Source organism: Lampetra fluviatilis, chromosome 6 (genome assembly GCF_964198595.1).
Source record: "Lampetra fluviatilis chromosome 6, kcLamFluv1.1, whole genome shotgun sequence".
NCBI lineage: Eukaryota > Metazoa > Chordata > Hyperoartia > Petromyzontiformes > Petromyzontidae > Lampetra > Lampetra fluviatilis.
Genome location: NC_136280.1, coordinates 8,765,293 through 8,789,562, shown reverse-complemented (window position 1 = coordinate 8,789,562; position 24,270 = coordinate 8,765,293). Strand labels below are relative to the sequence as shown.

Below are 24,270 nucleotides of genomic sequence, written 5' to 3'. Positions count from 1 at the left end.
TTCGTGGCGGATATTTGAACGTACTTCAACGCTCTGGTTGATGAATGGTGAGGGAGCTTACAGTACAAAAACAACCTTGCAGCACAAAACTGCTGACAATGTAGCCCCCCTACCACAGAAGCCTATAGCACCTGCTTATGCTTGGTGGTCGCCCATGAAATCACTGTTCAGGCTCAAACTTGATGAGTTTCTGAGGTATGAGATCAGATGCATTCCAGATGAATTGGTCATCGACTTCCGGGGATGAGCGCCCCATTTCACACGCGCAATGCGGTTGCTATCTCTTAGTAATTGTATTACACGACTGTTTTAGTAGTGCCTTGTTTACACAAGTGTATGGGAGGGCACCCAACTAAGCTTGGTTAAAGATTTAACAATGTTTAACTCTTGTCTTAAAATTCAAGTGTTGGTCTATGCTTATTTGCTCAGTTTCATTTGTGTCAGTGAACAGTAAATAACAAAACCCCTACTGTTGCAGCGTAAATGGCACGGATCATGCTCACATACTCGTATTGACCCATGCCAGTTGCTGGAACTGCATCAAATACGCGACAATGTGAATGCATTTTTTTAGTTGTAATTTAAAATGTGAAGCCGTTAAAACTACTTTAATTCACTTGGAGAGATTTAAGTTAACGATGTGTCTCCCATACGTGTAGTAACGAAGGTCATTTCCAGCTCTTACAAGTGCATTTTGCAAATAGCATTTGAACGATGAACGGCAGAGGTTTTATTAAAACGATACCAAAATGATAATAAAAAAAATTGAATACGGTACTGTAATAAAACCACGACTGAAGGCATTTCCACTTATTGGTCATGAGGGTTATCCGACTGTACTTCACGATAGTCAGTGTGATAGCCTCAAGGCATATAATGCACAGCTGTTCTGTCAGGCCACTCCTACTAAAGTCCAATCCATACCATGCCATCCACAGGGATCGTTCTACCATACAACACCATGCTGCTCAGTGCTATACTTACTCTATGGATACACATGTAAAATTGTAGATTACTGTACCAGAAATCGTTGCATACGTATAATAATTGCACAAGTAATGTAATACATCAGTATTTAAAATTTAACGCAAACATGCGCTTCTGTCCAAAACGCATTTACTCTGTTCAATTTCCCATCACGCAACGAAAACTGTCTGTTGGGCAGCAAATCAAAACAACGAGGGCGCACGGACACACTGAGACAGTGGTCAAGAGAAAGTCGAAGTTAATTCGGAGATAGGATAACTAAAATGTTTACAAATGAAGCGTGTTGCCCGTGTACAGGTGGAGAAATTGGTCATTCACACGCAACTCACTGGGTACACACGTCTGAAACTTGCAAACTTTATTTGGCCATTACATCCGGAACCCTGAGGGTTGGGTTTCCCAGAAAGTGGCTGTTTGGGTCATTGCGCAACACAGAAACTACGCGCAAGTTAAAATGCCACACCTGTACGGGTGGGTGGGAAGGCGATTCTTACCTATGCAGAAACCGCTCCGTCATTTTGTAAAACAAGCAAAAGCGTCTGTTGATTTTTATATTTATATATGTAAAGACAAAAACAATTAGGTGGAGTGGTGGTGCGGTGGTTAGCACACTTGCGCTGTGAACCCAGCAAGAAGAGTTTGATCACCAGCCAGAGTTAACATCGATGGGGAGTGAGATCTGACCCAGTTGTGGGCCCTCTTTTTCAACCCGCACGGACCAGTGGTTAAGTATGATCTACCCCCCCACAATTGACACAGCATGAGGCCTCCCAGCAGTAGATTAACAACATAAATTACATGTTTACAAATATTTCAACGGTAGTTAAACTCTTGTAATGTTGACTTTACATGCAATACATAATTTTCTGTGTTAAGGATACGTCAAATTGTGTCCTTGCTCAGACCATAAATTGGGTCACACTCGTCTCTTTAGCGCGTCCTGAGCTTGTGGAAATTCCAGATTTCCATCGCAGGGACTAAGTAGTAATTGATACAGCACTGTCATGTTTTCACAAAGTCATACAGTTCTTGTTTTATTGACCCAAGAGTGGTGGTAAGCAAAGTCGGCACTTGACTGCGATTTCAGCTCACAATATACTGTTGACGAGTAGAGCAAGCTAACCAGTGTCAAGCGGCCGAATTAATGCAGAAGTACCACCATTACAACAATGCCAGTATACTTCCATTCATAATATATGTAGATGCTATGTGAAACGAATGACATCACAAAGAATACACGCTCTCAAAAGCTAAGCAAGGATGAGCCTGGGTAGTACTTGGATGGACAACCACCGTGCATACCATTTATGGGATGTGACATTGTGGTGGGCAGCAGAGGGACGTTCAGAAAATGAATCATTGTACTTTCATGCTCCTGTGTCTGTATTCTTTTCGCCTACATCAACTCACTGACCAGCGTAGTGGAGGATGGGTAAATAGCACCCACAACTTGCAGTGGGGAGGCCCTCATCCAGCAGTGGATTGACAAAGAAACTGTACATGTACGCCCCGTGTGATTATAGAATCGTGACAGTCATGCCTTTGCATTTCACAGCATCTCGGGAAATGTCGTTGGAGCCTATTCCATGCAGTTCCTGTACATCACGCATGACAACTTGCCCAGTCAAGCATGCCAGTTTCATTTTGTGAAGTGCTCATGAATGTCAGCTGCAACCGGAGTTGCTACTGCCCAGTCTTCACTGTCAGACTGGTAATGATTCACATTGCCTGCCATTCATGAATTGTCATGACTCATTCATTTATATTTCACGGTCTATTTGGTCATATTTGTAATTTGCTTCGTTGATCGAGTTTCGTTCACTCCAAAAGCTTAAATGCAGCATTAGCATATAATCTGCATACATTGGAATTTCTTATACAATTCATGTTTCGTGAGCTTAAGATTGTATGCAAGCATCCTGACAATCAGAATAAATTTTTATTAATCATTCCATGTCTACTCAATATCCAAGAAGCATTTACTGCGAACACGTCAGCACCCCATATATAAACTGCAGGATGCACAGTATCTTAAATTGGATCATTATGCTTACCAAATGCAACGGCTCATGCGTAACCAAGTCTGGCTAAGGTTACAAACACAGCATGGTTAGCCAGCACTGCAAAGCTTGACCCTGATGGTTTTCCAACATAGATGCAGTGTATGGTTGTGGCACGTACATAAACAAGGCTTCTTTGAAAAGAAGGAATTTATCCTTTGTTTCCAACCTGTGGGTTCCATCAGCAGGCCCGGATGCAGCTATCCTGACCGGCAGCCACTTTTATGTGGCCCAAAAACGTGTTTCACTATGAATAGAAAACAAAGTCCCGACAGGGTTTTAAAATAATGTATAATATCTTCACGACACATTTTTACAAATTTGACATATTCCTCAAGTTGTAAAAATAAGTCAGAGAGTAACTGTTTTTACACTCATAATTTCCTACCTCTACACTTCAATTTCATGCTCTTTCAAATGTTTTGCAACAGAATGCTTAGCATTATAAACACAACCTATTTGCTTTAAACATCTGTACTCATGCCTTCACATATGCTGCCCAACCTTCATAGGCCCTAGACCTCTGGTTACCGATTTAAGTTTTGCTAAACCAGAACACAAACAGCTTTCTGTAGGTTCCGACACCTTCTAAGAATAAACTTATAACAGTGCCGCCACCTGAGCAAACAAAAACAATCCCGTCAAAAACATAAAAATTTTGAACGGATTGAAAATGTATGTTCATTAAATGCATTTGCTTACAAGTTAAATGGCACCAAAACTGTAAGGACTTTTTAAAAATCACCCTATGCATGGTTGTGCAGACAGGGACGATGACTGCTTCGTATAATGCCAGTTCAGTAATTTGTGCACATTTTTTCTTCTTCTCAAATCTGCGAATGGCATCACATGATCTTTAAACGTCCACTGTGAAAAAGACAATATTTTCATAATTTATGGTAAATACAACTGCGGTAATAACCAGGGCGGTCGCTGGGCTTCGAACCATGAACAGCAGCAGGGTGAACGCGCTACCACTACGCTACGTCACCGCCCATCTACTACTGTAGGATGTTGCTACTTTGGTTAACAAATTATTGAAAAGGGGAAATATTTTTTCGTGAGAAGAAAAAAAAAGAGTCAACGTTTCACTCTGCAGTTCTTCCTATTCGTAGGAAATCATTTCCTTGTTTTTCAATTGTACTTATTTTGGAAGCATATCTTGTACAACAAAAACTGCTGAAAAAAATGCAATCCAATTTTTTTTTTTGAAATAAACATTTGCAATAATATTTGTCAATAGGGTTTAAAGACGAGTATTTTGGCTCAAACATGAAAGGCACAGTATACATGCTATTTGATCACTTTAAATAACACAATGGGTGCAGTGGGGGCACAATGGTACATAGCAAACTGAATTAAATTTCCAGCCACAGCTAACATCAGGGGCGAGTGATACTAGAACTGGTCCTGGGCCTCCCGACATTCAGCTTGCACTGACCAACGTGAAATATCGTCAAACAAACCCCCTGACCAGCATGGCATGGGAAGGCTTTCATATCCAGCAGTGGACTGACGAAATTATGTAACTAAAACACATTTAACTAACCAATCGTGTAAGGTAATATATTTCAGCAACTCCCAACTGTTATGGACACACAGAACAATCCACCATCAAGATCTTTTGCCAACCACCATGCAGTAAAAGCCATGGTGTTTGTGGAAGAAAAAAAATCTGCAAAAAAAAATATTGGTGATATTGCTATGCTGGCAGTAGTGCACGAGCACAAATAACACAACAATAAACACATTCGTCAATAACATTGTGACCTTAAAAGGAAAAGTATGGGCAATGTGCTATGATGTAAGGTCGCTGTCTGAAACGTCAATTATATATGACCGTAGATTTGTATTATCTGCATTAATTCCGTGGATTGCTTTCCATGCACACTGGTCTGCAGACAACCGTTGGGAACTACTGATCGTTCTTATATTATTTATTGAGCTCCACAGCTACGTGTTCTCCTGTGCCGTGGTCGAAGGTAATGAAACATGCAGCTCATGCAGTTTAGCGGCTTCCTAACCATATCAACTTCATCTTACATTGACTCAAGTGTAATACCAAACCATGGCTGTGATGCTGCAGTGCTGTAGCAAAATGCCCCAAACACCTGTAAACACAGGTTCTGTTACTTTATACAATGGAAGCCTAAGAAAATGATGTTATGAAAAAGCATTTAAACCACGGTAAGAAAATGATGAGAAGTTATACTAAAACATGTATTTCTCAAACCCCCGTCCTCGTGACCTGCCATGATACAGCTGTGAATATTACTGCCGGATAATTACTACCACAAGCCTATGACCAAATCACCTGGAATGCACTCAAAGTCGTCAGATCTCCGAAGCTAAGCAAAGGAAAGCCGAGATGATACTTAGCCAACTACCAAGCGTAACAGGTACTATCGACTGCTGCTACACTATCCTGTGAGAATAGCAGAGCACAGTGCAGCAACATCCTTTACGATCATATTCTTAGGTTTTTTCGGTAAAGTCACGTAGGTTAAACATTAAAATTAATAAAAGTAAAATAAAATAAAAATCACGACGTTTCGGAGGCAACACAAGCTTCCGTCTTCAGGTGGAACCGTCACAGCCACGACAGCTGTATCATTTTTATTTTATTTTACTTTTATTAATTTTAATGTTATACCTACGTGACTTTACCAAAAAAACCTAAGAATATGAATCCTTGCAGTCACGAAAGCTTCAAATCTAGAATCCTTTATGATCCTCCAATGTTTGTCGTCCCTGCATTCACCGAGGTGGGGAAGTACTGTCAAAAAACCCCGATGACCCATACAGTGGGGTGGGGGGGGTCGCCCTCATCCTTGACAAACACGGCAGCACAAGTACATTCACAACCGGACCACCAGTTTTGATTTGCATAAGGATGGAAAATATTGGAAATTATGTGCAGGTGTATAATGGGGGGTTATGAGAATTGGCATTTGGAAAACGGTGGCATATCACACTCGAGCACATACACACACACGCACATTGCGCACACGGAAGTGAAGAATAAAAACTTCACGTCGAGGGAACAGTTAGTGGTGAAGTACTCTGTTATTTATTGCTTTCCGCTTTGAACTTTTTGGCCATACATTGAATGTGGATTAAATGACTGCTGCACGCTGGCTTAAATTGACATCACCATCGACAACGTGCTTCTGACGCAGTGACCGACTCACACCGAACGACACACGGCATGTGGTAGACATCAATACCAGCAGATGAACTACAGGGCTTAACCACCCCTGCTCTGTCGGTGTACCCGTGCGAGATACCTGCGAGGATAAACAGGCGAGACAGCCGTTTGTTTAGAGTAAAGGGTATGTCGAAATTCTTTCGCACCGTGTGTAGCCAACCGTGCTTTTTGGAGGTGCGGGAAGGGTGATTTAAAGCGTCTTCATTCACAGGAAAGCTATACCTGACAAGTGTTTAGACTGCATAAGCATTATTTTATTTTCTTCTCCACGTTACAAATGCTTGCTACGGTGTTGTGACATTAGTGTGGATCAAAGCAGCCAACGTAGAATCTTATACATTTACAGGTGTTTGTTTTTGCTCTGCTGGTCCAGTCACTAAATTCCAATTACCATAAATACCTGCTGTCTCCGCACATACAAACTCAAGGCAACATAACCGACCTTTCAGGAAAATTCCCACCGCAGGTATAACTAATGGTGATGTGCGTAACGATAACGATCACATTCCAGTGGCATATATCTGCTCCACAAAATGTGTTCAAATTAATCACACACTTGTGTGGCAGTGAATAGAAAAAGGGTTTTTGTTTGTTTTGCAACGATGACTCTCTTCAGTTCAGCCAACGAATGCTGGCAGCACCCAGCGATGACGATGTACATTCTTCGGGGGCACAACAGCAGACGTCTGCAGAGGCTGTGTATCCCCTGCCGCTACGCGCACCGCCCACGCACTCCACCTAGCAGTCCCCGCCGCACCCCTTTCCTTGGGGCTGCAGCACAGCGCCACCCTACCTGCAGTCACAGCTACCAACAGCTGTCTTCGAGCTCCGATGTTCCGCAAGCCCACATGGCACTCGCATCGGTTCTTGCCTCTCTCCGAGTTGTGAAACAGCGCCACAGCTGGCGGTATATCAGCAGTGTCCGTTTCTGGCCAAATCGCGCTTTGTGTGGAGGCTCCTAACATAGTTGGTAAAAGAAATTTATAGCAATATATTTTTACGAATAGCCATATATAGTGACACAGACAGAAACACGTTGATCAGAGACTAAATGATATCTATTAAGGAAAGTGGTCTTGGACATAATGGCTCATAGTTGCCATTCTGACGACAGAACGGCAGCCAAAGGGGGTAATGCGCCCGAGAGGACAGCCATCACGGAAAGAGGGCAATGTGATCAGCTCGTGCAGCAGGGATATGGATTGTTACATTACAGGACCATAATGGATGGCATCTGCGTTGGGAGGCATTCATCCAGCAGTGGAGAGATCATGGAAAATAACGACAACTTGTTGAATGTTCTATATATAAAAAAACTATTACTTGCTTCAGTCAGAAAATATCAATTATCGGTAAACAAAGTTTACCTTGCCTTCGTGCCATGCCTTCTAGTGTTCTTATCAGATGCAGGAATCCAAGAAAATAATGTGTCAAATCTGTTTTCCAAGCATTAAAATTCCTTTAATTGAACGGCAAGACCAGGCACCCACTTGCCGAGTGGTGCAGTCTTGGAATGGTAGCCAAACTTTTTTCTCATGTTTTTAGCAGACCGATTCAGTTTGAGAAATTCTCAGGAGTGAGACGTGCAAATGGCACTCAGCTTGCAGCATGACCTTTCAAAGCTGGGGGAATAAGGTGCCAAAATGTGGTACCATGAGCAAGTAATGCAACATGTGAAAGTTGTTATTATATTTTGGTACTGGCAAAGGAGGTCTAATGATGTAGATGCTTACCCCGAGCCCTCATTACTTTGATAGTGCGTTGTCTTTGAGCTGTACGCCTTTTGGCGTCCTCTGGTCTAGCACCAATTGAGACAAGGCTCAAAAGAAAGCCGTCTCTGGTGTGGACCAATCAGTTTCAAGGACAATGCATATATTATCAGAGTGTGTTTTTGTTTGCATTTTGACCACAAGTATTGTGGTTAATGCAGACATAATTAAATGTAAAAAGGATTCAGTTTTGTTGCCAGAAAAAAGGAGAAAAACACTATTATTATGTGAAAGTCGTGCATAGATATTATTGAAAAACTAAATTTGAACTCCCCAAACCATTAATAAAAAGAGCTGACTGCAGTGTATTTTTTGCCTTTTCTAACAAAACAGCTCTCATTTCAACAAGACTGTTCCTCTTTAACTTGAGAAAACATGTATGACTAATAGCAGACATAGCCATGTGACTGGAATGGCAGTGCATGAGTTAACCTCCACCCGTTAGTTTTATCCATATTTGATTAAAAGTATGGCTTTGGATTTTATTAGACTATGGCTTAGAGAGATTTGAATGACTCATACAGTGCGTATTGTCCACCGTACTTCTCTTAAAGTGTAACTATGGTGTGGAAATTATGTTAAGCCTTTTATTTCCTTCTTAATACCAAATATTTTCCCAGAGGAACCAGTGACAATTTTAAATGTATTTACCCCAGTTATGTACAAGTATTTTTCTGTCAAGCACACTGTATGACATGAACAGAAGCCGAGTGACTCTGCCACTAAGTGCGCCACTGTAACGGTGATTTTTTTTTACGTGTGCAGTGAAATACTCTCCACAAAGTGCAATAGGCCTATGCTTAAGTCCACCCGAACCCAAAATACACAGCTCTGTCCCACCGCAAGCAGAGATGCACTCAGCCAATGTCATGCAGTCGCCTTCTGAAACAATAGCAATCAGTGCAGTGCATGTAACAGGCCAGCGTGCGGCATGGGGTAAAATGGTACGAGTTTAACCGGAGTTCACCCCGACCGCCTAGTGGCCACTCCACCCTAGTCCGAAGCAGCGAACTCACATTGCTTACTCTGCCCAGGTAAGACGGCCTGAGACCTTGAACACCCAACTCAAACTACACGGCTACACCGTAACGAGCTGGAAAATACAGCGATGGTAGCCGCCGCCGTGTTCATAACCGCTCGCCGCACTTCCACTTGGCCTCAATCCTCGGCAGCACTCAGCTCGCTATCGCTGTCCGACCACCTGTGCCGCTGCTCCCAGTGGGCCGGGTGGAAGGGGCGGCCGTGGCGTGCGGCCGCACCCCGGCCTGGCGGGCCTGTCGGCCGGCGGGGACCGCGCAGGTACGGGCGTGCCAGCACCGCCACGGGCAGCGTGAGGGCGGCGCACGCCATACCCGAGATTTCGTCTTCCAGCTTGGGCCCTGACGACCATGAGTTGGTGGCGGCGTCGTACACATGAACGCAGGATGTGCGCGCGTGCCGGTCATGCGAGCGGCCGCCTACGATGTAAATCTCTCCCTCCGTGGCTGGCCCGTCTGACGCCGGCACAACGGCGATGCCGGGCTCACCGTGTCCGGCTGGCAGGTGTGCCACGGATGTCCATTGCTCTGTGTCGGTCTGTAGCACGTTGACCTGGAGATGGGGCAGAGTGACGCGACGGTGAGGAGCTGCCGAGCAGCTCAAAAAAAAAAAATTACAAAGATGACAGCGCTGTTTAGCAATTGAGTCACTGCACCACTGGTCTGTGGATTTAGACAGTTAAACACGACTTTAGTTCATTGCCTGTGTGAGTAATAGTGGTGACAGGCAGCCATTTGTCTGTGAGATTTGTAAACTTGTGCGATAAATCTACCACTACGCAAGCCCTACTGTTCTGTGCATGCAAAAGTGCTGCTGTGTTATGTCTATATTATGTTGTGGCTTATCGCACGCCTCTGGGTAAACCTATATAGACGTTTTTTTCTCGTGTTTATTTTTGTATTTAATCTAGTACAATCAATACAATAGTGTTCTTTAACACTCTAGTTCTTTAATGTATATTTTTGTATGAAGGCCAACAATCTCAAATATCTGTTTGTGGTACTGACTCATCATTTCAGTTTCATATGCAACAAATTGTAAACATGTACAGGAATGCCCTTAATCTTATTTACAAATGATGAAAAACAAATTCTATTCATACATCATAGCCGGTCTTAGTCTTGAAATGATACACTCACATCTTAAGTCATGAAACATACATGAATTGTACAGCCCTTTGTCATCCAAAGCTGGATGAAGGCTTCCCTAGGCGTCGGTCACGAGGGTTATTTGACTATGCTGGTCAGTGCAGGTTGGTGAGGGTGGCGGCTCAAGGACCAGTTCAGATATCACTCGCCACTGAAGTTTGTCGTGGAACTGAAGTGGCTCAATTCATAGTGGGAGTGCACTCACCATTACGCCATTGCTCCACGCACAAGGCATGCAAGACTTTAGAAACAAATCAGCGAAGCTAACAAAGACATGAGAGGGAGGCCTCCTGCTGGAAAACGTATCAATGGCATCGCTTGATTTAAAAAAAAAAACAGCAAATGCTTTTCCACAACCATATTACAGTACTGGTGGAAGAGCAAGTCTGCAGATGAATATGGTAAATGAAATACAACGGCGATATTATTACAAATGCTGGTACAATGGGTCATGTGGGTAAGTGGCACGGCCACTTTCACGATGGCTCTCACAATTTATACTAAACCTCCACCGTACCCATATCAGCACAGCAACAAAGGTATACTACAGCTTGCAAACCTACAGTGGGGGTACTGCAATTACAATAACGATTATTTTTTATTTACTTATTCACAACAGGAAAGCCTGAGTGTAATAACTGTTTTTCAGGAGCGTTTTGCATTTGGGAAAATTCCTTTTTATGAAGTCGACAAAAAAAAAACACAAGGGACTACATTGGCTGTGGTACAACAAAACATCACTCACTACATGAATGACCAAAGTGAGTGAACTTTAAGGAGTGTTGTGTGTGTGGCAGGAAATCCCAAGTGTGCACAGAACACCCATCATGCACAAGAGGGGATGCTCACAGACAGTTTTCCCAAAACTATTTACTGGGCTGCCATACCCTGGTCACCTTTCAGCCCAGCAACAGATTTGTGAGTTTCTTAAATCTGCTGGATTCACCAACCTCTGCCTGCTTCTAAAGCGATGGATTGCAGGCATGCACCACCACCCCCGGCTATGATAATGAAGTGCTGTCATTAACGTCGGTATCAGCCATGATCATTCCACTGTTAGATGAAAGACCTCTGCAGGCAGACACGATCCTTCATAGTCCTGTGATGTACTGATAATGCAGTTAGCGTTAGCACAGTACAGTGGGTAGCGTTAGCGCAGTACCGTAGCTTCTGATAACGCATTACCGCAGGTACTGATGACACCGTACCCTAAGTAGTGATAATGCAGTGACATAAGTAGTGACAACGCAGTCCCGCAGGTACTGATAACACAACGCAGCAGTATCGACAGCTTCACCCTCCCAGCTGAAAGGGCAGCAGGGAAGCCACACAGCTCGGCACCTGCAGGACGTCGCGGCGGTAGCCGTGCAGGCGGTTGCTGCCGCCAATGAGGTAGACTTGGTTGGCCAGCGCCGCGGCGCAGTGCCAGGCACGCTCCACGGGCGCTGGCGGCAGCTCCCGCCACGCGTCCCCGGCGGGCTCGTAGCAGTACACCGTGCTCAGGTACGTGTCCGCGCGGATGCCGCACGCCACGTACACCTTGCCCCCGCACGCGGTGCCAGCGTGGGCGTACATCTGCCAGGGGCACGGACATGGCGTTGGGCGGTTGGGGGATGTATGTACGTATGTATGTTGAACTTTTTTCGCACCGTACGTAGTCGGAGGTGCGGGCAAAGGACAAGAAACGAAACACAAAGAGCAGTTTTAAAGAGATTAGTTTTCAATCTAGATTTAAATGTGCATAGCTCCAGTGGCTTCCGAATAACGGACGGACCGTAGAACGGTAGTTGCGATTGAATGCTCAAATATTCAACTGATTTTTCATCTTTGCATTCGACGATTTTACTAATTTTTTTATTCATCCGTTTTAGCAAAGACACATGTGGGTGTTTTGGTCGTTTGTTCTAATGTTTTGGTGTGCTCTTTCCACCCATTTGGTTCACAATTATTTTTCCGGGCTAAGTCACCTTTTAACGCTGCCCAACTAAAGTGTCTGCAAGTTTTGTTTGTGTGTTGTGATGCACAGGGTTAGGTGGTGTGGCGTTGCGTAGTCTTGTGTTAAGTGTGGTGTTGCATGCTGTTGAGTGGTCTTGCACGGTGCTGAAGGGTGTTGAATGGTGTTGCAGCATGTTGAGCGGTCCTGTACGGTGTTGAGTGGCGTTGCCTGGGTGTGGAGTGGTATTCCACAGGAGTGAAGTAGCGTGCAGTGTCGTATAGTGTGGTGAAGCATGTTGTTGAGTGGTGTTGCACGTTGTACACCGAGTAGCGATAGACAGCACCTCCTTGGGTAGCGGGGCGGCAGCATCCCACGTGTTGGTCTCTAGGCTGTAGCGCTCCACCGAGTGCAGCTCCTCCACATAGTCGCGCCCGCCAATCGCGTAGATGTAGAGTCCCACGGCGCACACACAGTGGTCGGCGTGTGCCCGCTGGAGCGCCGCTATCACCATCCACTTGTTGTGCCGTGGGTCGTACCTGTTGCAGAAGCCGTGACAACGGACACAAAAACAGAAAATTGTGCGTCAATGTCTCGTCTGAAATGACGTTTAATTCGTCATTATTATTATTAGCCATGATCTATCGACGATTGGATGTAAGTCTCCCCAAGACGTCGCCATCTGACAGTTTTGCGATGCAACAATCCACCGAGTGCATGCACATAAGCCGATTTTATTGCACCTGTTTAAGCAGATTGGTTGTGCAATTCATTGGGTAAATTCCAGCTTTGAGAATCAAAAATTCAGGTTTCAATGTCCAGTGACGAAAATGACTCGCAGCAACAGAGCAGATGGGAAAAAGTTCACCCCTACTGTACCACATTGAAGGGAACTCAGAAGTTATTCTGTGACATCTGCTTCCGTGGACCATTCTTCAACACAAAGGGTTAAATTGCTCTGCGTCATTGGCATGACATCATGCCAACAACACAATTGGCATAACATTGGGAACAAAGATTGTCAAATTATAAAAACACTTTAACACGTAGGCTTTCGCGACCAATATTATTCATAATCAACGTTTTTGGGTTTAGATCGCGTTATTTATAAATGTGTCGTAACCCTCCACCACTGGCGAATTGCCCGATGATGCTGGATGCAATTACCAGCGAAACGTCGTACTCAAATTGTAAATGTTGTGGTTTCACGCTTCAACACACCGGTGGGGCTAAAGCAGTGAACTATTTGTCTTTTGTCAACGTGACACTTTTTTACTGATTGGCCGTGTCGGGTGGTGGAGGGTTACGACACATTTATAAATAACGCGATCTAAACCCAAAAACGTTGATTATGAATATAAAAACACTGCGGGCACCGAGTGCAAGAAGCACCTACAACTTCCAAGCGTGTGCACTTGCAAACGCAAGCTTCTGTCACCAATCCAAAAGGTTCCCCATGCCCAACCTCCAGCAGTCCGCCACCGCCCTGAAGCCATGCGAGTTGTTGTCTCCGCCGATGAGGAAAAGGAAGTTGTTGACGACAGCGATGCCTTGGTTGGACATGCGGGGAGGCGCTCCACCACCAACGCCGCTGCCGCCACCGCCGCCGCCCCTGGTGAGCACCTCCCAACGTCCTGTGCTCGGGTTCAGGAAGTGCGACTCATCGCTCAGGTCGTTGTCGTCGGATGAGAACATGCCACCGAAGCCCACGACGCAGTGGTGCTTGGAGCGCAGGCGTGTGCGTGCCGTCTGCAGCACCGGCTGGAATTCAAAGGCATCAGAGCAGATTCACCAGATTGGGCCACGTAAAAAAAAAGACACGAGATATATTATATTTCAAGTAGTTGTGCATGTCAACCATTATTGTCAATCCACTGCTAGATGAGGGGCGCTCCACGCTGTGCGGTTTGCAGGGGTTATTTTATCATAATTCACCACGTTGGTCAATGCTGGTTAGTAAAATTGCACAACAGATGTAGCAGCACACAACAATGGATTGTTGCTGCACTGCCCACAAAGTAGCTACATAGCAATCCCTAACACCTGTCTTTTGATGCATGGTGGTCACCCATCAAAGCACAATTCAAGGTCAATACGTTAAATGTGTGCATGTCTATGAAAATAAATGTAGTTTTTTATACATCACCACCAATGTCATCGTCATCTACCATCAATATTAGCAGCAGCAGTCTCAATGCACAAGCTCCATATAACATTGAAAGCTGTACATGGTTTTAAAATGTGATCTGTGGCTATATTTGCATACTAATTTTTAATTTCATTAATCTGATTGATGAGACGCTTAGTCTTTAATGAAAAACTGGTCAATATACGTGATTTACTACAACACACAGCATTACAATTACTGAATACAAATTTTTACTGAATAACCAAAATGTGCACTGGCTGAGGGAATGAACAATGTCCTAAATAATTGATGGGAGTGGATAGGCACCTGCAGCATGACGTTGGCATGGTAGGCCATGGCATCAGCGAGGATCTCTTTGAGCGGGCATGGGTTCAGACGTCCATAGAGATCCTGTACAGTGCGTGGGCTGAGCAACTCGTAGCGTACACACTCGAGCACCTTGGGCGGGTTGGACAGAAGTTTCAGGTCCTCCTCTTGTTCCTCCTAAGGATATGGGAAAAGGCAGCGATTGAAAAACTGATGAAGGTCTCTCCGTGCAGTGTTTGTCGTGGATTTAACAATACTTCACCACGCTGGTTAATGTAGGTTGGTGAACAAAGGGGGGGGGCCAGGATCGGTTGAGATGTCACACTCCATGGACGCAAGCCGAAGCTGGGAATCAAACTCAGGTTGTCGGGTTCACAGTGCAGTGCGCGCTCAACATGGTGCCACCACTTCATCCCAGATGTTGGTTAAAGAATGACAAAAAATAACATCAAAGCCATGTGTAAACATGTAAGTATAGCTGCTACATCTTGCAAATCAAAACACACCTTTGAGCCAGAGGTCTTCCCACGATGGTATAAAAGAGCCGCCTCATACACATCAGTCTCAGCTGCAACCTGGGTAACATAAACAATGAAAACGTTTGCAATCACTGATCTTCGTAAAAAATAATCCACAAATACACACAACTCACATTGACTGTATGGATAGGCCTTCAAAAAGCCTGCAAAGCCCTGAAGGATGGGGTGAAATACATTCTATGGGAATATCCCTGTCCAATTTGCTATATATTTTGGTACATGTTATTGAGACCGTAGCCCATCAGCTTATCCACTGCCTCCTCATTAAGGGTTATTATTTAGTAGATAGTCTTACATTATACTTATTCATTTACAAGTCTTTGTGAATACACTGTTGGATAAAGGCCTCCCCATGCCACATAGGTCACGGGGTTGTTTGACCAGGCTTCACCACATTGGTAAGTGTACATTGTTAAAGAGGGGGCCCCGGACCGGTTTCGATATCACTCGGCATTAATGTTAGCCATTACTGGAAATTACGCTACAGATCGGTCAGTTCACAGCACAGCACTCCAACCAATTTACCACCGCTCCCCTGATGGATTCACAATCTTCAGCGAATTCCAATCACTGCTCTAAATTCGAACAATGAATAAAACTGTCTTCCAGGGCTATGTATGTATGTATGTGGTATGTCTGTTGAACTTCTTCCGCACCGTATGTAGCCAACCGTGCTAATCGGAGGTGCGGGAAAAGGACAACAAACTAAACACAAAAAAGCAGTTCTAAAGAAATGAGTTTTCAATCTACATTTTAAATTTAGATCTCACCACATGCCAAGGCCCTAACTTTTGGATACGTATTCTCTCGCTCACCTTCATTCCCGCTCACCTTCAGGCTGTCGCTGCTCAGCAAGAACTGCACTTTGTCGACACGCAGGCGGCGGTAGGCTTCGGTCTGGCAGAATGCCGGGAAGCTGGAGAGCAGGTGCGCATCGAGCTTGTCCGCCAGGTCCGTGAGGCCGTAAGCCTCAGCCAGCATGTACAGATCCGGCACGCTCTCCGCCTCCACCCGCGACACGAGGAAGTCGCAGCAACAGTCAATGGCTGCCGACATCTGTGGAAACGTAAATTATTAGGCCTGTATTGATTCAATCCCCCCAGCGATTCGATTAATTGTTACGATTCAGGACGATCGATTCAAGAATAGAACATTTTTGGCTCGTTTTGACGGGTCTAATTTGTATTGTTTTTTTTTTCTCCTTTGCATGGCCTTGTCCTGTCCATTTGACTCAATGTAACATTAGCATACAATGGTCAATGTATGAATATCCATGTATCAATTCAACAATGCATATCTAGTACTTATTCACTTGCACCACTCAAGCAGATGGTTTAGTGACCCATGCATTAACCACACACATATAAAACCCTTGCAGAAAATGGAACGATATCATAAAATCCCACATCCACTTGATAGTTCTAAGGGAGGTCTGTTACATACTTATTGTACAATTACTTATATGTTAAAGCGGTTTATTATATCTCCTAAATAAAAAATAACCTATATTTATATCAGTGGCTTCACACAAATTATACATAATACACAGACAATAAGCACTAGAAACCCACTCTCATCGACCTCTTTATTTAATTAGTTTCATCCCGTCGGCCTTTAGTAGTGCTCTTCAGTACACATACTCTTCCATTTGTGTCCCTCCGACAGATCTCATCAATGATTCAGTAAACTTGTAAACGACTTACCCACTGCTAAGGCTATATTTAGCAAAGGACTTGCAGCTATATTAGAGAGATAGCTCCATTGTGTGTGTGGCACAACAACCTACACCTGGGGATTTGTAGAAGAGAGTAGTGGCATTGAAGTACAGTTGTTAAGAGCACTGCGCCATAAACCCACTTCCCCGAGTTAAAGTCTCGGTCAAGCTAACAAGAACCAATCCTGCGCCTCGCTTGGGTTGAGTACCATGTGCGATATGTAAACATCAGTAGCGAGGAGACAAATGTAACCGTGCGTTGTGCTTGCCACACCATGCCCTCATGCGCTGGCTTGCATAGGTGGTCTTAGCAGTGCTAGTCCCAACAGCCTATCTTATAGGATGTTATTATTAGATTGAAAACTCATTTGTGGAATGAAAACTAATTTCTGGACTGAAAACTCATTTCTTTAGAATTGCTTCTTGAGTTTAGTTTGTTGTCCTTCCCTCACACCTCTGATAAAAGCACGGTTGGCTACGCATGGTGTGAAAGAAGTTCACTGTACATACACGGGAGATCTTCGTCTGTAGTACAAAAATGTGCACCTGCAGGAGAACGGCGGCCGACAGGATGTCCTGCACGTTGTCTTGCGACACCTCAAGCTCAGCTGTGTAGATGTAGGCAACGAGCCGCTCCAGAGCAACGTACGTCACGCCGTGGATCTCCACCTCGTCCTGCTGTGCCTCACGCAGGCCCCGTGCGAACATGCCCCTGGGTGCGCGTCACATTCCGCTGTCATGAAAACCTACGCGTATTTATATTCCGTCGGTCTGGTGGCAGGTGAATTACTGTGATCAGGTGGTGGCCATCTCAACGGCACATCCCGATCGGTGGAAAACTGGAATGATGTCATGTGACAAGAACAAACTGCGTTGGATTGGCCGCAAGCTGCCTGCATCCGAGCCCTACATCCGAGCCCTGTTTATTAGCCATGTAGTGATTAGTCCTGCTTGTAATTTAATCAAATGTCACAATTCGAGGTTGTAATTTGATTCAAGAATCGATTTTTTTACCATTATTGTTAATATAGCACCTCTAGTGGATGTAAGATTTAGGTAAGCAAATTACAACATACGGACTACGAACTGCAAATGCACGCATCATTCAATACATGTATTGTAAGTGTTAGAATTGCTTTTAACCGCTGAAGCGATGCATTGTAAAATGGCTAAAACTTACATGGCTTGAATTTCATTACATCCCATCATGAGCAAATATTGTTCAGTATGCGAGAGGTATCTTAATGACACATCATGATTTTCGTAAAATCACAAAAGACGTCCAATAAAACACTTAAGGCTTCCACATAATTGCCCTGATTAGGATGCACTAATATGAACACTGACCAAATGTTTTGCTACTAATTTACAGTGAGAGCCCACCGAGGGACAGACCTTTATTGAGATGTAAGGAAGGTAACGATTTAGACAGAAAACTATGGCCCTGACCTAGTTAGGTGTTGTAAGTGCTGCGAGTGCAGACATTGTTACCAAAAAAAAACATTCGGTCGTAAAAAAAACCTACGTGCCTTCCAAATGGCAGTATTTCCCAGAGCCGTCATTATCTATGCCACAGCACTAAGTCAGTACATCTGAGACCCCTATTTAATGCCCCAGATGAAAGACAAATTGACATGTTTTCCACTGGGGCTTTATTTACTTCTTCAACAACACAACAAATGCATTCACTGAAGTAAAGCCATGCCTGGAAAATATACAATATTGTAAGTAAAAAAACTAAACTGCTGAAGAATAGCCTGTAAAAACTCCAACATACACGTACACATAAATGTACAGCCCTTTTGTCAATCTTACTGCTGGATGAGGGCCCTTCACACATGTGGGTCATGGGGGTTATTTGGACATACTGGTCACTGTGGGGTTGTTAAGGGGGGCAGCACAGACAGGGGACACATAGACATACATTGCAACAATGGATTTTGCTGCACTGTGGTCTGCTGTTCACCACCTAGCCCCGATCAACAACCTGATTGTGGATAGTGGTTACTTCACTATGGTATTCATTGTGGGTTTGTGAAGTGGGGAAACACGTGTGGGAGTATAAAAGTACAGTACCGCAATGGATTATCCTTGACTGCCCTCCAATTCCCACAACTTTTTTCCCCACAGCAGACTATAAAACATGTTTATGCAAGGTGGTTGCCCTTTCAGCAACTATCCAGGCTAAACCCTGCTTAACTCCCTAGATCTGATGACATACGGTACATTCCGGGTTATTTGGTCATAGAACTGAGCTTCCACGTACATAATAGAAAGAAGAATGCAAAACGTTCTCAAACCTGAAGTAATCGCATGACGCCGCCAGGACGACTCGATGGGCACAAATTTTCCGACCCTCTGCACGCAGAGTGATGTCGTAAAGGCTGTTGTTGCGACGCAGCTCACTCAGGCCGACCAGAAGAAGTTTGGAGTGGTCGGCGCAACGATATGCGGTCCGAGTTCGAAATTTCTCCAGCACACACCGCTGTTGCTGCTGCTGTTGCTGCCTTCGCTGCTGCTGCTGGGAGAGCCAGGATGCTCCTTCTCCATCCTGACTGCTGGGTCTGCCTCCGACATTCATCCCTGTGGGGACAGGGACAAAAAGGTTACGCTTGCTCTGCACTCTCCTTGCCATCAGCTATATGCTCTCACTCATAGTTGTGTGGCACAAGCTTTCAATCGCCAGCCAACCACTCCAGCGCTACCAAAGGACCACATCAACAATTATTTCCTGTAAATATATACATTGTAGTTGGACAGGTTGAGTTTCATAAACTACAACACAATCGGCTAGAGAAAAAGCAAGGGAACACATGCTGATGTGTTTTCCAAAGCCTAATATTAAGGGGCACCAACAATGCATATCTGACCCAAGAACTGTGATCATTCATGCACAATGTTGCTAAGTAACCAGAGGCACTAGTATTATGCACCTAATCCAGTTACACTGCAAATAACGCTTTGAAGTATAAATTATGGAATGATTCAGTAACGCTGGGGAATTTTTTTTTTAATGATTCAGTGGCTCATAAATGTTATTTTCATCTGGAAGAGATTTCTTATATTAAAATACCATATTTGCACTGCCAACCATGCAATTGTAGTAAAATATATTGCTCCTGCCACTCAGAATGGATTGTGGGGCTTATTAAATGTGGTTATGAGCATGGAATAACCATGTATGGGGAAAAAGGAGATAATATAACTGGGGTTAAAGACAGGGTTAGGGCAGAGGCTTCCACACCTTTTGCTCCGAAGGCTGAAGAAACTAACTTGCTAGACATTTCATAATAACCAGTCTTGACCTTTACAACCTATGTTATATATCTTATATATTCTGATGAGATATAACAAAACAACTCAGCAAAACCATGAACACAACAACAGTTGCCATTCGCCACGAAGTGGTGATGTCACCACAGTACTTATACGAGTCTTGGTGCACCTTAGGGTCACGTGAAGTGTCGAAGGCTCGCTGGCAGGTCATGGGACAAACCCAAGTGTTTCGGGTTGACTGAGATGACTGGTAGATGCACCACATGTGCTCCCCACTGTGCTGTGTTTCAACCACCTGGCGCTCCGCTTATTGGTGTGAGCGTTGCTCCTCTGCCCTGTTGTTGGAGGTGGAATGACTAACTGCCCAGTAGTGTCCTTCTCGAACCTCCTCCAGAAGCAGACCTTGACACCGCTGGTACCAGTCATCGGCTAGTCCAATCAGCTTCACATCCCTCTGTACCACATCAGTCAATTTCTTCCATAGCCTGTGCTGCACTCATTTGGCTTCCTCTATCCGGCCAAAAAGAAGCTGTTTAGGCATGCGGTAGCTGGGCAAACATACCACTTACATACATTGTACTACCATACAGTGCTAGCAACAGAGATATAGTGTAAATAAGTAGTGAGATGACAGAAATACGAGAATGAGATGTAGTAACATGAGAAAAAAGCATACAAAACTCAGGAATGTAGTTAAAAGGATGAGCGATGCAGACGAAAAAGAGATATGAAGGACAAGTAACATATAGAGAAGTGAGATAAGGTTAAAGCTATGAGGATGAATTAAGATCAGACAGCAGAGAATAGGAGACATTTATATTCAGTATAAATATGATAAACATGATAATAAAGCAATGCATTCAAAACAGATACGGGACAAGTGCATTAAAAAGAGAGATTGGAGATGTACTGTATTTGGCAAATACATACATCAACAAAATAGTTTTATTCTGAAAATAAATATAACAAATCTGTTCAGAAGTGACTATCAGAGATAGGAGATATTTTTTTTTCAGAAGATAGGACAGGACATGTATTCAAAAGAGATGGAATATAGAAGGGACAAATAGATCCATAGAGCACGAGGGTACAGCACTTAAATCAATAGATTTTTTTTACGCCAACGTCCAGTTATTACAACAGATACATGGTGTCCAAGATGGTTCATTTGTTTCATAAGCCTATACAATATTACTGGTAGGAACCTCCTGGTTACACCAGCCCACAGGGTATTATTGTGTCCGTCCATCGTGCAGGGAGGGGCTGGGTGGGGAGGGGAGGGTGGAGAGGGTGGGGAGGGGCTGGGTGGGGAGGAGCTGGGTGGGGAGGGTGGGGCTGGGTGGGGGGTGGGAGGGGTGGGGCTGGGTGGGGAGGGGAGGGTGGGGAGGGGCTGGGTGGGGAGGGTGGGGCTGGGTGGGGAGGGGCTGGGTGGGGAGGGTGGGGCTGGGTGGGGGGTGGGAGGGGTGGGGCTGGGTGGGGAGGGGCTGGTCACCCCGTGGTGCCCTTATAAAACTCAATGTTTAACCTACTCACGCCGGCTTGTGCCCGCCCTCACAGTCGGGCATATTTGCGGAATACACCACGCCGCCGTTGACACTGGCCATTGACCGAGCAACCCAACGTTCCTACCAGCTCCCTCCGCAGGAATGTGTTAAATTTAACTTTTGGCCCACGGACCATATTGCTTGGACAACGCTTGGTTATGGATAACCCATTGGCTATAACATACATTTTCACAGCAGCAGCAGTATACCCGACTAAACACATTTTTTTTAAATTACGACACAGCGAAATAGATTGATTCAGACCAGACGCAAGAAAGAGCAGATAGGAGGATCGACTATCGTTAAGAACGTATTCTGTTTGGCCAGCAATACTTGACGAGAACCAAATAAAAAAAAACATTCAGAAGAGCCGCCCAGTCAATACAAGTCGAATGAGAAGAACCGGGGTTAATTTGGACAAAGCCACTCACGGATAAATTTCGATTCCCGTTGGCGTGCGGCCAGATCGCACGAGATGTCTACAGCAGCCCCAAATATTATCTATTTTAAATGATGTTGATTCACTCTTCAACACACCGGTGGGCAAAGTAGTGAACTATTTGTCCTTTGTCAATGTGGCACATTTTTTGACTGTTTGGCCGTGTCGGGTGGTGGAGGGTTAATCACATTTATAAATAACGCAATCTAACCCAAAAACCTTTAGCAACACATTCCTGCGGAGGGAGCTGGTAGGAACGTTGGGTTGCTCGGTCAATGGCCAGGGTCAACGGCGGCGTGGTGTATTCCGCAAATATGCCCGACTGTGAGGGCGGGCACAAGCCGGCGTGAGTAGGTTAAACGTTGAGTTTTATAAGGGCATCACGGGGTGACCAGCCCCTCCCCACCCAGTCCCACCCCTCTCACCCCCTCCCCACCCTCCCCACCCAGCCCCTCCCCACCCAGCTCCTCCCCACCCAGCCCCTCCCCACCCAGCCCCTCCCCACACTCCCCACCCAGCCCCTCCCCTCCCCACCCAGCCCCTACCTGCACGACGGACGGACACAATAATCCCCTGTGGGCTGGTGTAACCAGGAGGTTCCAACCAGTATGAAGAACAGTACAGTTGTCAACGAGGGACCACCGTCCGTGTGCCGTGATGATGAGAGACACGGTGTCGAAACCGGTCCACAATTTCCTTGCACTGAATCAGTGTTGTTGAAACGATGCACCATCGCTGGGCCTATTAGCTGTGTAAAGAAGGGCAGTGCATATCATTATCAGAGTTGTTTATTTTTGTTTGCATTTTGACTGCTTGTGTTGTGGTTATTGCAAACATGATCCCTTGTATAAAGGTGTCAGTTTTTGTACCAGATAAAAGGGTAAAACCTATTGCTATAAAGAAATACTGTTTACGTGGAGTGACTGATACGTGAAGCTGACGTATCATCCGCAAAGCGATATGGTTATTTATATTATCCACAACGACGCTTATTACGATTTTGCGTAACGTAACATCACCATTATCAAAGTTCGGACGTACTTCGTGTGAAGTGCCAGTCCACGGTGGAAGTTTTCACAATTGGCGTTCTAATGTGGAGAGTTGAATATCACACGGAGGAAAGAGGTGCAGCCTCACACCATCTGCTGTTTACTTTATCGATGCGAAAATCGATCGGTGATGTTGTTGCTGAGAATGATTATGGAGGTGACGGGTGGAATTGAGCTAATCGATATCTATTGGTGGCGATGACAGAGATGAGGATAATCGGTGATAACGACGATGAAGAAAATACCGGTGGTGATTATAGAAATGATCACTGCTGATGATTACCAGAGTGATGATGATGATAACGATGGTTGATGACGACCCAGATGACAATTACTGCGATGGAAACTGTAGGGACCGTGGTCGAGATGATGAAAATTGGTCGGTGACTAAAACGTAAAAGATGCTTGTTGATGATGTTAACGATGTTTGATGACAATGATAATGCATCTTGACTTAAAGCTTTCGTGAATGCAGGAATTAATATTCAAGAAAAATAATACAATTACAATGGAGGAAATTAAATCAACAACACTAACCATGCACAGGCACCCTAAAAACACCCGACGAACCAATCCGCACCGTGCTGACATCCGATATCAAAAGAAGCACCATAAAATACACACCAATTAAATATCATTACCCAACTTTCACAGCCCCGACTCATCGCCTCACCGTCACTCTCCCGAGTCCGAAGATCGAAGGCCGAATCCCCGACCTCGCCTGACCGGGCTGCCGGGCTCGGGACGCGCCTCGCCCCGCAGGGCCCGTAGTCGAGGAGGGGGTGCGCGCCGAAATCCAACTTAACCTCGATAGACCTAACGCGTTACGCCCATTCATGTGGCAAATAGCTCGTCGTTATTTACTTCGTTTTATTTAAAAACAGATTTGAAAAGATATATTACGAACCTATAAACACAATCGAACGTAATGTTTAAATAGATCTCATCGGTGGGGTTGGGGGGAGACGCTGAGGGTGAAGGCGTCGTGACGTCACGGGGACAAAGCGGATCCAAAACAAATGGGAATCGATCCACGTCTCAGTTGAGACAGCCGAGAATCGATTCCGCTTCACACTCTTCGCAAGCGAAATAGACCAGGTAACTCATTCTT

At 44.8% G+C, this 24,270-nt stretch overlaps 2 protein-coding genes across 2 annotated transcripts in view; one reads left to right on the top strand and one right to left on the bottom strand.

Moving 5' to 3' along the window:
* LOC144933124 (aldehyde dehydrogenase family 3 member A2-like) overlaps positions 1 to 24,270 on the top strand; it is an 82,842-nt gene that overhangs the window by 35,321 nt on the left and 23,251 nt on the right. The window lies entirely within an intron of this gene.
* On the bottom strand, positions 1,037 to 24,143 carry KLHL22 (kelch like family member 22). The gene is made up of 10 exons (XM_078857694.1): positions 23,833 to 24,143; positions 19,152 to 19,434; positions 17,398 to 17,563; positions 15,969 to 16,193; positions 15,105 to 15,173; positions 14,599 to 14,775; positions 13,609 to 13,904; positions 12,490 to 12,682; positions 11,552 to 11,785; positions 1,037 to 9,614 (listed from the first exon to the last, which is right to left on the bottom strand). Exons 2-10 carry the CDS (start codon positions 19,430 to 19,432, stop codon positions 9,183 to 9,185), a joined length of 2,073 nt encoding a protein of 690 aa, XP_078713820.1. The 5' UTR covers positions 19,433 to 19,434; positions 23,833 to 24,143; the 3' UTR covers positions 1,037 to 9,182.